This window comes from Mugil cephalus, chromosome 5 (genome assembly GCF_022458985.1).
Source record: "Mugil cephalus isolate CIBA_MC_2020 chromosome 5, CIBA_Mcephalus_1.1, whole genome shotgun sequence".
In the NCBI taxonomy this organism is placed as follows: domain Eukaryota; kingdom Metazoa; phylum Chordata; class Actinopteri; order Mugiliformes; family Mugilidae; genus Mugil; species Mugil cephalus.
The window spans coordinates 587,879-609,592 of NC_061774.1; the positions used below are offsets into that span (position 1 = coordinate 587,879).

General features: G+C 39.7%; 1 protein-coding gene across 3 annotated transcripts in view; it reads right to left on the reverse strand.

Annotated features, from left to right (window-relative positions):
- Positions 1 to 3,658: 3,658 nt before the first annotated feature.
- rell2 (RELT like 2) overlaps positions 3,659 to 21,714 on the reverse strand; it is a 42,677-nt gene continuing 24,621 nt past the window's right edge. Inside the window, exons 1-7 of one of the 3 annotated variants that reach the window (XM_047584969.1) lie at positions 12,429 to 12,579; positions 11,887 to 12,102; positions 11,170 to 11,232; positions 10,835 to 10,898; positions 9,978 to 10,154; positions 9,710 to 9,878; positions 3,659 to 4,493 (exon numbers count right to left, since the gene is read on the reverse strand). In XM_047584969.1, coding sequence (XP_047440925.1) covers positions 4,203 to 4,493; positions 9,710 to 9,878; positions 9,978 to 10,154; positions 10,835 to 10,898; positions 11,170 to 11,232; positions 11,887 to 12,088 — 966 coding nt within the window. In that variant the 5' untranslated portion in view covers positions 12,089 to 12,102; positions 12,429 to 12,579 and the 3' untranslated portion in view covers positions 3,659 to 4,202. Of the gene's footprint in view, positions 4,494 to 7,245; positions 9,879 to 9,977; positions 10,155 to 10,834; positions 10,899 to 11,169; positions 11,233 to 11,886; positions 12,103 to 12,428; positions 12,580 to 21,714 lie in introns of those variants that run through there. The other 2 variants (XM_047584967.1, XM_047584968.1) reach the window with 2 other exon arrangements.

Genomic DNA, 21,714 nt, shown 5'->3' on the forward strand with positions numbered 1-21,714 from the left:
AATGTCTCCTACTGCAGCTTGCGTCCCCACCATGATCTCTTCCAACTTTGAGATCCAAGGGTGTGCTCCATCTTGAAGAGTAGGTAAATTCTCAAGTATATCTGACATGTCAGTACTCTGCCAAGGTTTATACTCCAAATTCTGACCTCTTATGACAACTGGACACATCTTACCAGGCTTCTTCTCTTTCCTTGAACGCAGTTCATATTCCTTGTCCAATTTTTGGGAACCTGTTTTCGCGCCCTTTTTTCTTCTGAATCTGCAGTTCTTGTAATTGGTCTTCTAATGCCTTCCTTCCTTTTGGTGTAGTGCATTTGTCCAGACATCTACAGCATCGATCTATATTCTCTTCAACTTCTCTTAAAATCTGTCGTCTTTCTTCTTCTCTATAAGCAGTTTTTATCTTAGCAGACTTCAAAAGAGTAGGACTCTCACTTTCTTCATCACTGTCCTCATTTTCAATCTCATTTTCACTTCCACTTTCAACTTCACTTTCATCTCTCAGTTCCACTCTTCTTCCTGTTGTACCTCCTCTTCTTTCCGCTCTGGCCAGTAGTCGTCTGACTGCTGGATCATATCCTCCCATGGCTTCTTCTTCATCACTCTGATCCTCCACTTCTCCAAAATCCATCCTTTTAATTCTCAATCGTCCTCCGGTCTCCAAACGTGTCGTTTTCTTTTTACTTTTTGTACTTGGATACATCCTAATAGTTGTCTCTGCTTTCCCCACTTCTATAACCTGCTCAGCCTCATTCTTAATGTGGTAATTGCCCTCTTGACTAATTACCGGAAGCTGAGGATAAACTTCCCTGAGCTCCATCTCCTTCTTATACGGCGGAGGTCCCTGTACTGGAACTACATGTGAAAAGGGTGCATCAATCTCTGCCATTAACTTCTCTGTTTTCTTCACATTCTTTTTCATTTCATCTACCGTCTTCTCTTCACAGTCTTTCTTCATCTCCTTCCATTTCTGTCCCTCCTTCTCAAACAACTGGAGAATGCCAAGCTCCGTTTGTCTCTTCTGTTTACGTCTTTCACCTTTTCTTCCTTTCTTTTCGTCTGCCTTATATGTGGTCACAAGCACCTGTATTGTTTTTATTACTTCTGGATTAAAGGTTCCTATCACTGGCCATGGTTGCTCAATTTCAGGCCAACGCTTACACCCTTTCTGTGACATCTTTGCAATACCTTTAATTAAAGGGTTATTCTTCTGAACTACCTCAACAGGAGTAGTTACTTTTGAGTTATCCATTTTTAATATAATAGTAACACCCCCTTTTTATCTGTAATCAAATTCAACCTAATTAAAAATAACCTTAACTCTATTCTATTATCCTATTATTATGTTTATTTTAATTGATACACTATTATTATTACTACCTATATTCCCCCTTTTTATCACAATCAACAAACAAATGAATCAATTTGCCAACTTCAGAGGATGCAAAAACAACCCTACAGATGTAAGAGCAAACAACGCCAGGTCCACACACAATATCAACCATATACAAACAACCGATCAAATTGCAAGGTACAGCTTCCCCAACTCAGCAGAAATCAAACTCTGTTATTTGAATGGTCAGTCATTGCCAAGCCTCAAACTGCAACATACATGCTATGTGCAAACAAATGAATATACTGTTGTTGTCCCAAATCTGATTACCGATCAAACAATATATGTATCATCAATATCAACCATTAACAAATGCATAGAGGTCAAAAAGCAGGTAGATTAGAAAGAGTCCGTGGATAAAATCACACTGGCCTTGTTGTTGGGTTCAGATGCGTGTGCTGTCGCCTGCAAGCCTCAGGTTTCCTGTGAGGTAGACCAGCTGTTCTCTCCTCTGCCTCCAGACACCCCCCTTGTCCTTTTACTTCCTTCTTGAACTCTCACCCCATAAAAAGAGACAACAGACAAACACTTTAACATTGTAGAAAACCACTAAGTACAATACACTCTTCAATGTGACTAACACATTCCTGCCAACACTTTCCTTTATTATTTCTTTAAATATAAAGTCCTTTTTCTGGGGCTCATATATTTTAACAGTTTCCAAAGTCCTCCAAGCAGAGGCTCATAGTATTTTAACCAAAAAAGTCCCCACAAAAGGCTCATACTATATTTATCAAACGTCCTTTACAGGCTCATATGTTTATCAAATGTCCTTAAAAAAAGGCTCATAGTATTTTAGCAAATACTGAATATGTACGGATATTATTATTTTTATCGCCTTAATCTCCTATTTCCTAATTTTATTCGTTTTATTCAACATAAAATCTAACATATTACTTCATAAAACCGGTTGACACACACACAACAAGGATCCACAGACAACACATACAGAACACACAAATTTAAAGTGATCACACATTTCTCTTCCAAATAACTAGGCCTCTAACTTCTCTCTAACTTCTACCTCTAACTTTAACCTCTAACTAACTTCTTCTTTTAACTAACTACTATTTTCCCTTTCTCTATTAACTATTCCTATTTTCTTCTCTTTTCTTTTTTAGGCGATTCTTTCTAGCGGTCCTAGACCTGCCCTAGTAACCTCAAGCTATAGAACCCCTTTTTCTCTATTCCCTTTTAACTCTTATATCCTCTTTTCCTATTTTCCTCTAAATTTACCTCTTTTTTTTGAAAAATTCAAATGTTCCTAATTTCCCCTGGGCCCAGGAGTTCTCTCTCTCTCTTTTTTATCCTATTTTTACTTTAAGCCAATTCCTTTAAAGCCAATAAAGCCAATTTTCACACTGCTACCAAAGACCATGTGTCTTACTAGTTACAGCGGTAAAGGGCCCCTCAACTTAACTTTGCACGATGTGAGTTCAGCGCCTCATGCTACTAATTAAGCTTTTCTACTCTTATTTCTTCTATTCCTTTTCTATTCTCTTCTTCACTTTTTCTCTATTTGTAGGCCTACTCTTATTTCCTTTTATTCCTTAATCCTAACTTCTCTTTTTCTTATCTTCTTATTTCTTTTAAATCTATATCGTCCGTTCCCCCCTTTTGCGTTGCCAGCAACGCAAAGAAAACCTCAAATTTAGAAATTTAGAACGATGAACAACTTCTAACAGCAGCACAACAACCACCCCACAAAGAGCCTTAAACGGTGTGTCCCCACAGCAACACTGCACAGTCCCCACGAGCAAACCAGCGCACTATAATGTGAAAAACTCACCCTGTATATAAGCCGGCTGATGCGGGAGTCAGCTCCTCAGGACTGAAAGCAGATGCTGAGAGGCCACAAACGCGTCCAAGTTCGTGACGCCAAAATTGTTGTATATTGATGTGCTGAAGAAAGAAGTGATCACCGCTGACAAGTCTTATCTTGCATTTAAAAAGGTTTATTTACAAGAAAGAACAATGTCAAACTCTTGCCGAATCTGAGAGAGCCTCTGGCCAATCGTCAAATCCCCTCTCCCATTCAGCTCCCACAGTCACCTTATATAGGATGGTCATCCCCGAGAACCCCCATACACAAACAAAGCTTTAGATTGTATGTCCTGGTTCGTTTTATGAACTGGCATCTGGTAAATGACCTTTTGACCTTTAACCTTTAACCTTTAACTTTATACATCCTTCACAACCCCCAAGCACAGGAAAGGGACAGATAAGAAGAAAAAGAAGTTAATATACTACACCAGGAAATAAAAGCACGGCACAAAAGACAAAAACGACTAAAACCATTTGATTGGTTCAAGGCACAGAAAAACAATAAGCCAGACAAGAAACAACCATTAATACGCTAAGAATAACTTTAAAAAAGTTATTCTTTGCTGAGCTACAGGTGACATGCAGCCACTTTAAGAATTGCTGGAGCATTCTTCTACGTTGGAGTTCTGCTAGATGCCAGTGTTATGTCTAAAGAAAATCTTTGAATGTTGAGAATAAAGTAAGAAACATCACAAAAGTTAGTTTGCTTCTGAAACAAAATATCATAAGGTTTGGTTATACAACTTTTTCCTATGTGCAGTATGTAGTTGTATACATTATTGCTTTAAACTTTTACTACTAGTTGTCCCTTCTTCAAGGGAATTATTGGGGAGGATTTTTTTTTTCAATATGCAGTTATAATAAGATTGCTTTTGGTCAGTATTGATTTTATGCCGAGTATGTTCAAATGATGAAGTAACATAATGGGACAGAAGTAGTGTTGATCTCAAGACTGGTATTTTTTAATAAAAAGTATAAAGTATTTTTATATATGTATTTTTTTTTTCTTCTGACTTTTTGTTTTTGGCTGTGTCGTTGGTTGCGGAGATCGGCGGAGCGGCCGTTGTGTTCCGTTTGTGTGTTCCTGTCCGTGTCCCCTGAGCTGCCCGGAGTGAGGTCTGAGAGTCCTGCTGAGCTTCAGGAGAGGTCCTGAGAATGCCAGACTGGAGTTGGAGGTGGCGGTGCAGAGAAGGAGGTTCAGGTTGGCGGTGCCATCCGTCCTCAAGCGGAATGCGAGGTCTTCGACGGGCGGACACACTCTGTTAGTATTTACATCCTTCTCTCAGCAGACAACGACAAGGAGACACCATTAACGAGAAACATGCGACAACACGGTCCATGCCGCTGTTGACCAAACAGTTTTTGCCAACAATTTTTGTATACTTTTTCATACTGCTAATTCTATACATTTTTTGATTACACTTTTTTATTTTACTTTAATCTCATTTTATTTTCTTTCTTGTGTTTATTTTTATTTGTAACAAAGCTACAGTGACAATGTAATTTCCCTCGTGGATCGTTAAAATCTGTCTAAGTCTATCATAATTCCAGAGAAACAAAATGCGCTCTGAGGCTGGAACAGTTAGCACGCAGATAATGTAGTAACTGTATTGGTTTAACTATTGTATGTCAGAGGTTTGGGTGGTGCTGCGAAAAATGCACTTGCCTGCCATTCAATTCAATTCAATTTTATTTATATAGCGCCAATAACCATACAAATTGTCTCAAGACGCTTTACAAAAAACAGCCTGCAACCTCCAGAGCAGCCTGAGGACAACATCACAAAAGTAGATTCAATTTCCAATGTCTCCACCTCAAACGTGGTTACTGAAAGTAGAGGAAAGGTGCCTATTGCTGAACCACTACTCACAGTACACCTGGACTGTGACTGTAGGTTTGTGGAGGACAATGATGAAAGCATCCGCATTATAGGTTCTATTATCTTTGCAAGGTCATTCTTGTGTGGATAGTGAGCACTTTTTTTTTTTTCATAGAACGCAATTTCAAAGGTTTTCATTGGTTCTGACATCAGTGTGAACCTTGCGTGAACATTCTATAGTTCAGGGGAGACAAACCCCAACTGTCCACCAGTGACGTGCGGTTTCCATCATGGAAAGAAAAAAGAATATACAATGATAAAATAATTTAATTGTTATATTAACCAAGTGATTTGTACTATGAAATATTTATTTTTCATTTAGTTACATCAATTTTGATTATTTTTTATTTTTATTTCCCATTCAAATGCTTGGAAGAGAAGCATCGAGCTGAGACTCACCTTGGATTGCGCAAGACCTTGCTGACTGTGCTGGCTGCCATGCAGTGAGAGCATATTCCTGTCTGTATGTCACCAATAAAATAGTTCAAACACATTTAATATATGAACTAATTTTCCATAATTTAGCTTATATAATGTAAAGTGTTTTTGTCACCAACTGTGTGTGTGTAACGTGTGTTTCGTGTGCTGAGCGATCATAAACGACAGAGAACAGGTTTGAGGTGAGGCAGGCAGTTCTCTTGCCTCATGGCAAGGGGGCTGCCTTGAGGCTCAAGATCCCAGAAATTCTCTTGTGACTCCATGGCTGCAGATTAAATGACTGCAAGCTCGGCTAGGTAGCTACAATGCAGTAAGCAAGTCAAGTGCAGGATACATTTATTTTTTTTCCCTCTCGCCCAGACCGACTTTCAACATAGACGACTACATTTCTACACTTACACAATTTTGTAAAGTGGACTTTCAATCGAAGCAGGAGATAATAATTAAACGCCAGAGCTGAAAGGTTTGCTTCAGACTACAGGACAGAAGATTACCCGCTCTTTTCAAACGGAGTGGTATACACGAAAAGACTGGCTTTGTGGATGTCCTGAAACCGCCTTTTCTGCGTTCTTTGCATTCTTTTCTCAACTTGTGGCACTGTCTGGTCTCAGATGGGATTTTGTGACTTGAAGCTTGTAGCTCAGACTTATGAAGGGGCTGCTGTAATTCAATTTAATTCGATTTTATTTATATAGTGTCAATAACAATACAAATAGTCTCAAGATGCTTTACAAAAAACGGCCTGCATCCTCCAGAGCAGCCTAAGGGCGACAGTGGCAAGGAAAAACTCCCTTTTAACACAAAGCACACTCACTTATTGGATGATGTTGTCAAGCGCCGTTTACCCAGAGCAGCCCTTACAAGATGGTATTCTAACTCTAGGCTGCTGCAGACAATAAGCATGCACCAAAATGATCTGTGCGCTGTATTTAATATCATTATGGAAAATCCTGATAGCTGGGATAATGACACGCTGATGATGGCAGCAGGTGCGGCAGCAGCAGTACGATCGATGGCTGTCAAAAGCATCGACATGCTTTCTTATTACTGCATATGAGGGCTGCAAAACAAGGTGATGGACATTGAATACTGTCTTGCATGCATCGCCGACACAGTTTCAGATATCGTACGCATGTGACTGGAGTTTGACAGTTTCGACGACCAATTTGATTTTGATGAACTTGATTTCGATAAACTTGCTTTCCTCGGTTTGGTGGATTGCGCAAAATTCTGTGAAATGTTACATCATTTTGATGACACGAAACTGCAGAGCCTGTCAAAGTATGCCAAGTTCTTTGACTTTGTCAGACTACAGGCCGATATCATTGCCATTAGCTCAAAACGGTGATGGATGAATGTAAATCTCCAGGACAGCTTCTCAGCATTTTGGCCAAGAAGGGTCTTATTGCAACTGTTCCTGAGGCAACAAAGTTGCTCCAGTTAGTGCTCACTGTGCCAGCTACTACAGCATCAGTGTCCTTCTCAGCACTGAAAATACTCAAAACATGCAGCCAGAAGAGAACTGATCAAGGACAGCTTTCTTCCCTGGCAGTGATCTCCACTGAGACAGAGAGACTTTTAAAACTGAAGGAAGATAAGGAGGACTTTTACCAGAAAGTAATGGATATTTTTGTGCAAAAGGAGCGGCAAATAGACTTATAAGTATAGGTAAGACAGCAATAACGTTTTTTTGTTTTGTTTTGTTTTTTAATGAAATGTGCGTTTTGTGTGCTACAGTTTGTATGTGTAAAGAATGCAGAAATGAAACATAACTTGTAAACTGCTGCCAGTCAATATATTTGTAAATTTGATTCTGATGAAGTCAGTGTCTCACCAGCCATGAACCTCACCACACACCACTACTGTCCACCCTAGTGCAAAATTTCCTAATGAAACACACACACTCCCAAAAATATAAGTTACATGAACGGCTGTGTGAACAAAATGGCCTTATTTTAAATTGGGAAAAAATAGAAAAAGGAATTGGCGTGGAACTAGACTGTCTGAATAAATGGGCAACACACTGTACTTGCCAAAAGCAGCTACAGTTACAAGAACTTGGTAAAAATTCATTAAGTTGACAAATCTCCATTGGTACAGCTGCCAACAGAATAACTGTTGCTCTTTTTGTGCTTGTCCTGTATATTTTGATTCAGAAGACTTGATAAGAACTCATAAACAACTGAACCCATCAAAAATTACACTTGCTACCTAACAGTAACTTCTTGACTGTTAGCACATCAAGAAGGTAATGCAAGGTAGCAAATACAATTATTATTATTATTATTTTTTAAGTGCTCCATACACTTGAAATCAAAGAAATAAGCTTCCAGTCATTTGTTTCTGCATTTTGCCAATGTTCAGACTTTAACCCAAGAAGGCAAACAGCAAATCAACATTATATCAAAAATCATTAAGAAGCTAAGATATATTGCCATTAGTATAGATTTTTTTTTATTAATGTATTGCTTCCATGGCATTGCAGGACTAATTTTCTGATGACTAAAATCCTTAAGTACTTTACAGATTTGTAAATGAAAATGCATTGCGGATAGCTTTTGTTGTATTGTATGTATTTTTAAAAACACTAATTTATTTTTCCCATTTCCTGTATTATTATGTAATATTAATATCTTATTAAGTTGTAACAATAAACATTAAGTAATAATGTGGAAATTCAAGGTGAACTTGATGTTCATAAAAAAACAATACTTCAGAAGTCTACTTTTACCATACTAGTGCCCTAAGGATGTCAGTGGAGTTTGTTAGTTCCTAGTAATATCTGAATGACTTTGGTCATCCTCTTTGCTGCAGCACCACCATGAATAGGACATTTGTGGGTAGGATATCTACAACAACAATGAGATGACATGCTCACAGTGACTGCAAAAACAGCCATTTAGCAGCTACTTATTCATATTCCATCCAATAGTGTTAAGATTGTCAAACCCCTCCTCCCTGACTAACAGCTGCAGTACCAGTAAGTATTCTTTTTCTGATTTAGTCCCGAGTTCAGAAGTCTCTCCTTTGTGGTCCTGTATTGAAGGAGAAGACTTTTCTTCCTTTACCATAGTGAAAACAGAGAATTCTCTCTTGCTGTCAGGAGTGGCCTTATCTTTGGTCCCACTACTTATTCTGTCTGCTAGAGGTGAGGATGGTGACAGTGGGCTGGAAGGTGACAAAGGGGAATTGCTCAGTTTATCTTTAAAATCATTAGAGGAAGAGTATGCACAACCTTTAGAATCCTCTGCCAAAACTGAAGAAAATGTAGTTGTTTTGAGAATTCCAACTCTCTTCATTTCTGTCTGGTCTGTTGAGGTTTGTAATGATACTGGAAAAGCATCAAGCTTAGGGCCAGCAGTAAGAGCTGGTGAGGGAGATTGGCCTTGTAATGTACTAGCACTTTGTCCTAAGCATGAAGGTGAAATAGGGGATCGGGCAAATATTTCTTGGCCTGGCAAGAGTTTTTGGTTATGCGAAAGGGCAGGGGAAATGGTCATTTTTGCACCCTCCGATGGTATATTTTTAGAGCTTAGTTTGGGGCTTGGGCTGTAGCTTTGGTCAGGTAGAGTTTGCATGACTGGAACACCTGTTCTAGAATGAGTTTCAGGCTGACTGCCAGAGATGACATGTGGGAAATTGGGAATCGATCCTGGGATAGGAGCAATGGGTGTAGAGGTCTGCAGTGGTCCAGGGCTGTGCGCCTCTTTATTCTTTATCTCCTTATCCTCAAAATTTACTCTATTATATAATGGAATAGTGAAGGAACTGGGGGCAGAGGCTGTTGTGCTCCCAGCAGAAGAATTTATCATAATCACTGAATGGGGTTCAGGACTGGACCTAAGTTTAGAGTCTTCCTCGAGACCAGAGCTAGGCTCATGGGCTTGTTTCTTGCTTTGGAAAGAGGGAGAATTGACAGAAAGTGGTGTTTTAACTTCTTGCAGAAGTAAAGCGGGCTCAAGGTTGGTGTTGGAACCAGGTTTAGTACTACACTCTGGACAAACTTCAATGTTCACTTGCTGCAGGGTTTCCTCCAGTACGACAGACTGCTGCTGAATAGCAAATTTAACCCCTTCTGTCTTACTAACTGTCCCCTCCCCTGATTTAGTAGTTACAGGGTCACTGTCTCGCCTCAGTCCAAATATGGTCACACTCTTCTTTCGTTTTGGAGTTACCCCATTGACACTTTCAGAAGGCAGTCGGACGTCCTTAAACATGCTTCTCAGGTTGTATCCATCCACCTTCCGCTCTTCGCTATCCTGGGATTGGTCCAGTTGGTCCCCTGAAATGGCCAAAGGATTAGGACTTCCATGGACCTTCTTATCAGTGTGGATGACACGGAATCTGAGGAGATACACAGATTATAAAGTATGTCTTCACCTCATGGTTTTGTCATTGCTACTGTTTGTGCACTGTGCATGGGCGTTTAGAGTGTATTGTTACCTGCCAACAGAGAAGACAGTCTGCTCTCCTGGTCGTTGTTTGGAGCGGGGAATTCTGCTTTGTCTACGACCCTTTTTAGATCGCTCCTGGGCACAAAGATGGCAGGAGTTGTGGTCGGTGCCTGAGTGGACTGTGTGGTGATGGGGAGGAACACCACCAATTGACTCCTTACGCAACCTGAACATCAACATCGGCAGGTTATTTAAATTAGATTGAATTATCAGCCAGTTTGGTAGAGTCAGTAAAGTGTACACTTGAATATGTAATAACTTGTGAACCAATCAGTACCTAGTGATTAAGATTCTGAGCACAGTAGCACTTACTGTTTGTGGCAGTAAGATATTGGCAGCAGATCCTATTATTACTGTAAATTACGAGGAGGAGCCTGCATCTTACTTACTACTCATGACAAAGAGCATCCAGCAAGTTTTGCAAGCATTGCAACTCATTCACCTTGCCAATCAAATGTATACACCTACATATGTATCCAACATTTTCCATGCTGGAAAACTTGAACCAAGTTAAACTATATGCACAAACTTTTCACTTACTATGTATTACATTCTAAAATTTGTCATGTGCCATTGTCATGAGAAAATCAATCATATTACAAATAGAAAATTTAATTTTTGCCATGCAACTACAATTTTACAATTTTAAGACTACTGTGGTGCTCATGAGACATTATCCTTGACAGGATTCCCATATGTGAAAATCCTACATACTCCAATACACCACCCTTGCTTCCATATGGTCTTCAAATGTCCGTTTTTAAATTGATTGATTATACTGCATAATCATGTCGTAGGTCATATATAGTAACATATTTGCAAAGTTATCTCAATAACTGGGCTTACCTTGGGTCATGGCGCACACAGACATTATGGTTTCCCAACATTTCATTGAAGGCTTCCATATTTGCTTGAGGTGACAAGAAGAACACAAATTACAATAGAAATCATGTAACTGTAGCTGGAATTCAGAAATATATTGACGAGATGTAATCCCGTAATCAAAACAGTACATTAAAAAAGATGGCATAATAGCAGAGAAAAAAAATACACATAAAATAATGAAGGTGGAGAATAAATTAGATAAGGATCAATTGCGTTTGATGAACCCAAGCTTTTAATGATACTAAATAAAGCACAACTATTACAAAATTCTAACCAAAAAATGTTGTATTTGTTACCTTCATTTTCAATGATACATTTGAGTATCTGCTCCACTGTATCTTGGTTCTCTTCATCCTCATCTGTAACACAGCAAAAGAACAAACTAATTGAAGTTGATGAAGAGGAGTTGCAATCTTTATTGCTAACTGCCACATCATGAAGGTTATCATATTTGAGTTTCTTGCTGTCACAACGAAATATCTTGCAAAATGTGGGAAAGTTGTCCCCATTTGTCATGACCTCACTGAAAAATAATTCTATACTTTTTGCTGTTTGCCTATTTAGCTTGTTGTTAGTTTTTGCATGTTACAAATTAAACTTTTATTGTATTGTTTTATTTTACTTATGTAAAGCTGGGAAGCTACAACTAAAGGTTAGCAGCTTGTATTTTTTTTTTTTTTCAAGAGTTGGTGGAGACCAAAACAGAGCAAAAATTGGGAAATTCATCAAATGGACATACGCAAAACTTATATCATAATGCTGCACTTTGTCTATGAGATATGTGCAGTAGCAACTTATAGTAACACTGTCAAAATAAATTCTTCTTTCATTTTCCTCAGTTGAAGAGACTAAGAATAGTCCTGCAACATATGCATTTCTCATAAAGCTCTACTGTAACCACAGTTACATTTTACAATTGATTACAAATACTAATAAATTGATCTTTATTCGTCAAATTAGTAGATGTCCTTTAAGTAATATTATTGTCTATTCTGTTTTTCTTCTCAACTCACCATCTGCATTTTCTTCAAGCTTTTCCTCCTCCTCTTCCTCTTCATCATCCATGTCTCCTGTCCGACAGCGGTAACCTTTCTTTTTCAGTAGGTGGCAGATGAGGAAGCCCAGAAGTCCAGTGAGAAAGAAGAGGAAGACCACCAGAAAGATAATGTAGGGCGGTGGATGCTCCCCACCCCCAGATGTTTCTAATTCAGTCATAATGTGGCTTTAACCTGAGATCAAGAAAGAATATATTTGTCATCATCAACCTCCAGTAGAGGCCAACTCTGCTTTTCACTAGAGCAAGACCATGTTTTTGAATTGAACTAATTAGTTTTTTTTCCAATCCATACTTTTTTATGAGGACTAAAATACTTACTAAAGGTTCATCTGCAGAACTCTGATCTACTCTTGAGGATTTACATTTGTTAAAGTTACTTAGCCTTTCAGCACAAATTACCAAAGCAGTACTTCCTCCCGCAAATGCACATGAACAAAATAGTGTATATTTCTTTGAGTCAGTTAGCAAATATTTGAATATTTCCTCCCAGTTTCCTACCTTTAACAGTGGACTCATCCGAACATGCAAAAGTCAATGTGTTAAGTACTACGAAAGTCAATTCGTGAAAATGTGTGTGCTGGATAAGACGCTTAAACCAGAGTGTGCCCCTCTAGTGTGTTTCTGTTAGCCCCACCTTTTCTCTTTTATCTCAAAGAGAGATGGGGGCTCAGGGACAGTGTGTGAGAAGGAAAAGACAAAAAAGATAAAACAAGGGAACCTAATCCTTTTTTAAAAATGAAAAAAATAATCATTTAAAAGGGATGTTGGAGATAAGTTTAAACCTATTACACATTTCTAGCTTTATGTGTAGATCTATACTGCTAGTTATAATATGTAGGGAAGATTACTTACTATTTATATTTTTTGTAAATGCCACATAATGTAATTGCAAAATGTGCAAACATGTACACACACACAGTGTAGAGTACTGGTTAGCATATATACAACAACTTATCAGTGTGCCCTCCAGCTGGCTTATCAGTATCCAACAACGGCCTACACACACACACACACACACACACACACACACACACACACACACACACACACACACACACACACACACACACACACACACACAGTGTTATCAGTGCTTGTAACCTCTGAAATGTTTTTTTTTTTTTTCTTGGGTGGTGGATTGCGCATTTCAACAGCACTCAACACTAACTGCTCAAACTGCTTTTTTTAACTCACCATTTTTGGGACTTTCAATAAATACAGGTTCATATTTTGAAACTGACATTGGCACATTTTACATGATTTACTTTATGCAGCTGATATGTATGAGCTCAAAGTGTAGTATAATTATAATTTGAAGAACCAAAGCAAAATGTCATGGCTAAGATTTAGGAATTACATTATATATTATTGTATTTTAGTTCACAGTTCCCTATACACGTACGTGTTTGGAGTCTGTAACCCATGAATATAAAGGAGTTTCCTCCTTTGCGACGCTTTGTCTGGCCTTTACAGCAGTTGTCTTCAGTTGTTGACTCAGTTTTGGTCTTCAGTTAAGGCAGTGCAGCTCCATCAGGTCATCAGGGTGTTGACACAGCCACTGCACTGAGTATTCCACTACTTTACCTTAAAAAAAAACCCTGAGTTGCTTTTACAGTGTGCTTTGCGATGTTACTCATCTGTACTTCTGAGCAGACAGCATATCCACATAGGCTTATACATCCAGCTACTTTTCTCTTCAACCACATTCTGAATGAACATTGGTGACAAAATCTATTTATGCACATGACTTTTCTAGTCACTTTTCATACTTTTATTTTCTGATTATTCTAGTACAGGCTGACTTGATTTTCATTTGTCCATAGAACACTGTTCAAAAAGCGCTCTGCATTTTATATTTTTTGGGAAGTCAGAAACCAGTATTTTTATCCTTGAGGTTTATGTATAGCTTGCATCTGACCTCTGCATTTGTTCCTGTGAAGTATTTTCTTTTTTTCTTTAGATTCCTCAAGCATTTTCTATTACTACTAATTAAGTGGTGTCCAGACGCATGATTTCATCCTCAAGAGCAGCTATACAGATTGACAAAATGTCTTGGTACACACATAAACCACTCTCAAGATGTATTGCACGTGATCTGACATTTCTCCATACCTATTCATTCAGCATCAGCTCTACTTTACAGTTACAGTTTCATGAACATATGCTAACATGCTAACCTGAGACAGTGAGCATGTAAACACTATGTCTGCCTAACATAAAGCCTAATTGTCAGCATGATAACAAGTACGAAACATACATCAACTGAGTAGCACACCATATAAACCATATATCATTGCTGCAGTACGAAGTCACTATTTTAAGAGACTTTGTTGACCAACTAACACTGTAATTGTCAGGGTATTGTCAAGTACAATATTTAAAGCCTAAGTTGGCTCTTTATCTGGTACTCAATCATGTATGTAATCATGTAATCAAAATGGTTAAAGTGGTGGAAATCTCTAGAGCATTTTTTTCTCCACTGAGGCTATCTAAACCTTTTAAATAACTGTAATAAACATGATATCCATTCATGAGCCAATAAGCGTTCACATACTTTGCACTGAACCGATATGTTATGTTTATGTTACACTGTATCTTCCATGTTAAGATCCTACATTCTAGAAGCTTGATTTTTTCCCCTCTCCCAAACATAATGTAGACCTAGTCCTACCCCTCATTTGGCTTGTGTAATATTTGGGGTAGACCCAGATCTGGCTAGAAGGATTACGTATGTACCATGTCTCGTTTGGCTGGAATATGTTGTCTGGGAGAGGGATGTCTGGAGTTCCTTATTTAGCCTGTTGCTACCGCGACGTGACCTCAGATAAGCAGATGGAAAATTAATGAATGAATTAGTGAATGAGTTGAATTTGCAGAGAAAAAAAAGAGGAAGAGGAAAAATCAATGATGTGGGACAGCCCCATCCAATTTATGAATAATAATAATAATAATAATAATAATAATAATAATAATAATAATAATAATAATAAGTGAATTGGCTGAGGGTAAGTACAGATGGTTAGACCTTTATCTGCTCTTAAATATATTGTTATAACCTTGCTTGCCAAAGATTTACTCTCTCATTATTTTCCACATGTTTTCAGTTGCTCTTCTTTTCAGTTACATTCTTCAGGGGAGTGTTTCCTTACCAAAATTGAGGGTCAGAACATGTATACTTACAGATCTTGAATTAGGGATTTGTGATGTAAGCATAAACAAAACTCTCTTTCCATGACATTATGGCCAACAGGCTTGACTATGGTGTGTGATGTGTTGAAATAAGCCTGTCAAACACTGTAAAACCATTTCCTGTTTTCTCTGAGGCAGTAAAGAGTTACTCTCTCTTGCAAATAATCATATGACAGAGCAAATCTCAAACATTACACTGTGCTTAAAAATGGAGATTTTAGATAATTGATATGAAATTATAGTTTGTGCAATAAGTTCACAATGACTGAGTGAATCACAGTTCTCTCTTTTCACTGTTGTCATTTGTACTTTCACTGTACTTCCCTGAGGGAGGAACACAATTAACTAAAATTAAATATAGTCAACAGACAGAATAGTTTGTCATACGCATTTAGTAGGCCTTTGCATTACAAATGTACAGTAAAAAATATAGCTTAAAATATCGCTTATATAGTTGGTTATTGGACTTCTTTCTATGCTTAGGAGCTACACAACGACTTACTTAGTCAACCATCCGTTTTGTATAGGCTGTGCCCTGTAAGAACTGTTGCTATAGGATAAGGTTGTATAGTATATACTCAATACCCACTGTGACACCAAAGGTCCACGCACAGTTAACCCAATCCAGAAGAGGGGGTAAAACTATGGGGGTGCCTGATCTGGTCTAGGTGGGTACATATAATATCCACACGAATGCCAGATCCAAATGTTTCACAGCAGAACATTACATTTTTACAAGATGGTCAGTGTTATTTATTTTCATTATCAGCGGTTTTAATGTTGTGACTGGGTAAGATAGTCTTCTTCAATATATGGTAGCTGGAGGTGTTTACAGCATGGAAGCAAAATCAGGTCAGAATATCAGTTCTTGTTAAGCACATTGAAAGCACAATGAAAAAAGTATGTGTCTAGTGTTAAATTCACAATTATCATGATGATAGATAAAATGATTGTTATGGTTACAAATTTTCAGAGTGCCGTGCTATGGTGTCACATGAATCTGTCACTGTGGTTCAGCAGTATATAAAACCCAACCGACTGCACTGATAACGGATGTGAAAGAATAGATGTAGGATGACGCAAGAAGAAACAGATAGGTCTGACGTCTGTGAGGTAGAGAACACATGCCCACACTCTCTCTCTCTCTTCCAGCTTAAAGAGATAAAGAGCTGAGAGAGGCACTGCAATGACTGAGCAGCTACACGACCTTGCCGGCATTGGCTCACAGTGAAGCATGTGTGCATGTTTGCAGTTTTATGACTGCACTGTGCTTCTCAGCAGACAGTCTTATAAACAAATATATACAAATAGATATGAGATGAAGGATGAAAGGAGATGTGTGGCATCTCTGAAGGGGTGGCCTTGAGGTAAGACAGTGTGTACCTGTCATTACATCAGAGAACTCTGACATCAAAGAGATCTAAGAATGCATCATGACAGAGAATTCGCCACCGCCATGCCTCAGCCCTGCGGCCGGGGACTTGGTCCTCACTTGCCTGCCTCCTAAATTGCACTCAGATCACACTCTATGCTACACTACATTACTTATCACACCCACAACTAGGTACACCTCATACACCCAAATTTTCAATGCACCACACCTTGATGGACTATCCAGGATCAGCCAGGGTCAGGGTAGGCTGCGGGACAGTAGTGTGCTGCAGTCCTCTGACCCAACCAACCCTCCTGCTTTCCCCCTTTCTTAATGCACCACACTACATCCAGGGTCACAGGGTCACAGGGTCACAGTGTAGGGTGCTTCTGCATCAGGGACTGAGGAAGCACAGTGATAGGGACACTATCACTTTTCATTATCCCTTGGCATGGCTCAGGGGGCCTGGTCCTCCACTGGTAGGGGCGTCTTGGGCTGGCGGTCTGTGGCCCCACGGCGGTTGGTCGGGGTAGTCACCTAGGTTCTCTGGTGTCCTCTTGGCCGGGCTTTGTCTCCTGGTGCTGCATGGTGACGGGTGACGGGATCTTCTTGGCCGGTGGAGTGTCTCTTGCCGCCTGGTGGATGGTGGGTGGGGTTTTCGGTGGATGGGGGGGTGTGGGGGCTGTGGGGGCCATTCTGACCTGCACTGGCCTATGCTCGCTCGGTCAGTCTGGGAGTGATCGCCGTCAGTGCGCCAGGGTGTGGCGTGCCCCGTGGCTATGATGGTTTTCTGGTCTTGTTACCCATGCACCACGCACTGGGGTGGTGGTTCTCGGGGGCTGGGGCTCCTGACTTGATTCTGGGCACTGGTAATGGTCTCACTCATATTTAGGGAATGCCCACATGCATGTGTGATGTCACCTGCCAGCCCGTGCTGGATCACATCAATAAGAATTGATGAGACCCGTCTAATAAGGGCTGGAGTGTTCTTACACTCCTATCGCAGACTTCTCTCCTCTACTCGGACACCCTTACCCCCTGGAGTCTCCCATCTCTCCAGAGATCTACACAGCACCCCCCTGAACCTAGTCAAACCTGAGTGAGGTGACTTGGGAAGCACAGAACCCTACACACCACCAGTTCCTACCAGCACCACATCCCTCTCTTCCACTGTCCATCCTTCCACATCTTCGCAGTCCTTTGTTTTCCCCCTGTATTCACTGAGGTGTAGCACTGCCCTCCTTGCTACACAAGGTTACTACACTCAATAAAGATCAACAGAATATTTCCCAGGGAGGGCTGGTGATGGTCACACACACGCACTGAAGTAACAAAATATTTGGCTGCAAGAATATAACTCAATCAGTCTCATATAATGTTGACACCCTGTGGTCTTTCACTATGTAGACAAAAAAAAAAAAATGACAGAGAATTGCTTTGATACCATGAATTCTACTATCTATAAAAAAAATCCTGAAGGAGAATGTCCGACCATCTGTTCATGACCTCAAGCTCAAGAAAACAGCCGGACAATGTTCCAAGACACACCAGCAAGTCCACCTCTAAAGTTATTGCAAATGCCTGATTGCAGTTGTTGCTGCTAAGGATGGCTCAGCCAGTTATTAGGTTTAGGGGGCAATCACTTTTTCACAAAGGGCCATGTGGGTTTGAATTTTATTTTAAATGGAACTCAGTCACCTCTAGGGAACATTACTTGATTTAATGAAAGGGAAATGGGAGGTTTAAGTAAAGCTTAGGAAAACTGAAAGTTGCATTCAGTGGCTAAAGGGTATGTTTTGAAGATGCAGCTGACCATCTGAAAGCCTTGTATTGAGACATGAACATTAACTAGAGATTTACAAAAGTCAGATTTGTTTGATGACCTGTTTTTTAGTCCATTACATTTTATATTCTTTTTCTACCAATATTTAAAATGATTTAAACAAAAGTCCAGTGATACAACCACGATTTGTCAATAAAATGTAACCTAGTTGTGCCACAAGAATAACATGTATCCAAGTTCTTTAAACTGAAGTAACAAGAATCAACAAAGTTCCTTTTTCTGAAGGACAGAGACATGTTAGTCTAAACCTCAATCTTAGATTCGTTTATACAAGTTAGGCAGTTATATAAAATATTGATTTTAAGCAAACGAGGTTCCCTAGTTACACTCTGGACTATGACATACAGTACGTTTACAAGTCAACATAGACATATACATGTAGATGCCGCCTCCGCCAGAAGGATGGAATGATGCGTCAACGTAGCCGCCATCTTGGGCAGGGGGAAGCCATGTCTACTTTAATTAGTGGAGTCAATGGAGGCAGAGGTCTATTAATGATTAAAATCATCATAACTCACTGAATTTTCATCCGATATATATTCATCACAATATAATAATAACAAAACAAGTCCATCTGACCAGTGCTGGGTTCTGCTTATGTAGCTACAATTCAGATACATAACTTATAAAAACCTATAAAACATCTTCTCAACTGTGAAATGGTATTCCCTGTTGCTTTGTTTTGGTGTTTCTTTTATAGGAATATCCTTAAGCGGCACAAACATCTGTCATTTTAGTCAGTCCGATGCACCGGATATAGTCTAACCACTGCTCAGAACCCCTGCCCAAGATGGTGGCCGTGTGGACATGTCTGACAAGTCTGAATGCGGCATCTATGTGTATATATCTATGCCATGTCAACTGCACCAACTGACGAAAAGTGTTAAAACATGGCTCATGGCTCTGTGGTTAACTGATAATATTATGGAGCAGACCACAGATTGCAATTGTCACTCTGTAACTGTAACATTGGTTGTGGGTTTTTACCTTTTTTTAATGTTTTTTTTTTTGCCTTAGTGTATTATTCACTGGATAAGAGTGTTTTGGTTAAGAGTTTTTACCACGTTAATACTATCTTTTTAGCGGGTTAATACCACGTTAATACGGCCTGATTTCCGGGTTGACCTATTACACGATATAATAAACTAGAGTCACTCATGCGGCGGACCGGTATTTCAAACAACAACCAGACGGATAATAGTACATTTTTAATCTTGTACTTAATGTTCGCGCTACTTCTGGTGCAGGTAAGATCCGCGCTATTCCTCAGACGGCTTTGTTTCTCTTCTTCTTCTTCTGCGACCGGCTTTCTTGGACGTTTTTGTTCCAGGGTCACACGCCAGCGCAGCGGTGGTGGAGAATGCGCACACGCATTATCTGATTGAAAACTCAAATTCAGTCACATTATCTGGGTGTCTCAATCGGATAATGAGAACTCCGGAGTAACGTGTTTACATGCACTTAAGCTCTCCTGTTATAGTCCGACTTAGGACTGTAGTATATGGTCCTCTCTATTCGTTCTCAGTATTTGTTTCCTTTTTGGGGATGTCTATATAAAGTTTAAAGGTTAAAAGGTGATGTACCAATTGTCAGTCCATAAAACTGCTAGACCTTGTAAGGAGACAAGTTTTGTTTGTGAATGGGGGTTCTTGGGGATAAGAACCATATATAAGGGGTCTGTAGAAGCTGAATGGCAGAGGGGATTGGCCAGAAGCTCTCTCAGATTTGGCAAGAGTTTGACATTGTTCTTTCTTGTAAATAAACCTTTTTAAATGCAAGATAAGACTTGTCAGCGGTGATCACTTCTTTCTTCAGCACATCAATATACAACAATTTTGGCGTCACAAACTTGGACGCGTTTGTGGCCTCTCAGCATCGGCTTTCAGTCCTGAGGAGCTGACTCCCGCATCAGTCGACTTGTATACAGGGTGAGTTTTTCACAATATTGTGCGCTGGTTTGCTCGTGGGGACTGTGCAGTGCTGCTGTGGGGACACACCGTAAAAGACTCTTTGTGGGGTGGTTGTTGTGCTGCTGTTGAAGTTATTCGTCGTTCTAAATTTCTAAATTTGAGGTTTTCTTTGCGTTGCTGGCAACGCAAAAGGGGGGACAGGACGATATAGATCTAAAGGAAATAAGAGTAGGTCTACGAATAGAGAAAAAGTGAAGAAGAGAATAGAAAAGGAATAGAAGAAATAAGAGTAGAAAAACCTAATTAGTAACATGAGGCGCTGAACTCACATCGTGCAAAGTTAAGTGGACGGGCCCTTTACCGCTGTAACTAGTAAGACACATGGTCTTTAGTAGCAGTGTGAAAATTGGCTTTATTGGCTTTAAAGGGATTGGCTTAAAGTATAAAATAGGATAAAAATATATATAGAGAGAGAACTCCTGGGCCCAGGGGAAATTAGGAACATTTGAATTTTTCAAAAAAGAGGTAAATTTAGAGGAAAATAGGAATAGAGTATATAAGAGTTAAATAGGAATAGAGAAAAAGGGGTTCCATAGCTTGAGGCTAATAGGGCAGGTCTAGGACCGCTAGAAAGAATCGCCTAAAAAAGAGAAGAAAATAGGAATTTTCTTAATAGTGAAAGGTTAACAGTGAAATAGAAGATAGTAGTTAGTTAAAAGAAGAAGTTAGTTAGAAGTTAAAGTTAGAGGTAGAAGTTAGAGAGAAGTTAGAGGCCTAGTTATTTGAAAGAGAAATGTGTGATCACTTTAAAGTTGTGTGTTCTGTATTTGTAGTTTGTGGATCCTTGTTATGTGAGTGTCAACCGGTTTTATGAAGTAATATGTTAGATTTTATGTTGAATAAAACGAATAAAATTAGGAAATAAGAGTTCTATTTCATCCTTACTGACCGCCAGAGGCGGTGCTTCAAGCACTGAATGCATCCATCTCGCGCATGCGCAGGTCGAGTATTATACCAACAAAGTCACCTGTGACCCCTGATGACCCCGGTCACCTATATCTTCCGGTGACATCAGAGGATCGGTTCCTTTTCATCTTCTCGCTTCGCAGGTAACTGCACGCCACTACGCTAGCTAAAGCTAAGTGGCTATTGCTTCGTTGCCGGTAGCCTTGCGACGTTTCGTCGGAGCCGCGAGCTGCTCGCCCCTCCAAAGGCTGCAACGGACTCCGCCGAGAGGTTTGTGGTTTGCCGCGGACACATTTGCATCGGCTTTTCATCCTCGGTTGGATAAGTTTATTTCGTCTATTATATACATTCTTAAGTGCAGCCGGTTACTCGTTGGTTGTATTTGTTTGTTTGTTGGTGGAGGTAGTGTTCCCGCTCCCTCTCCCGGCATAATATTATGTGAATCAGCTGTTGGCATTGCGTGTGCTTGCCATTAGTGCTGACTATCGGTGCAACCCTTTTGCA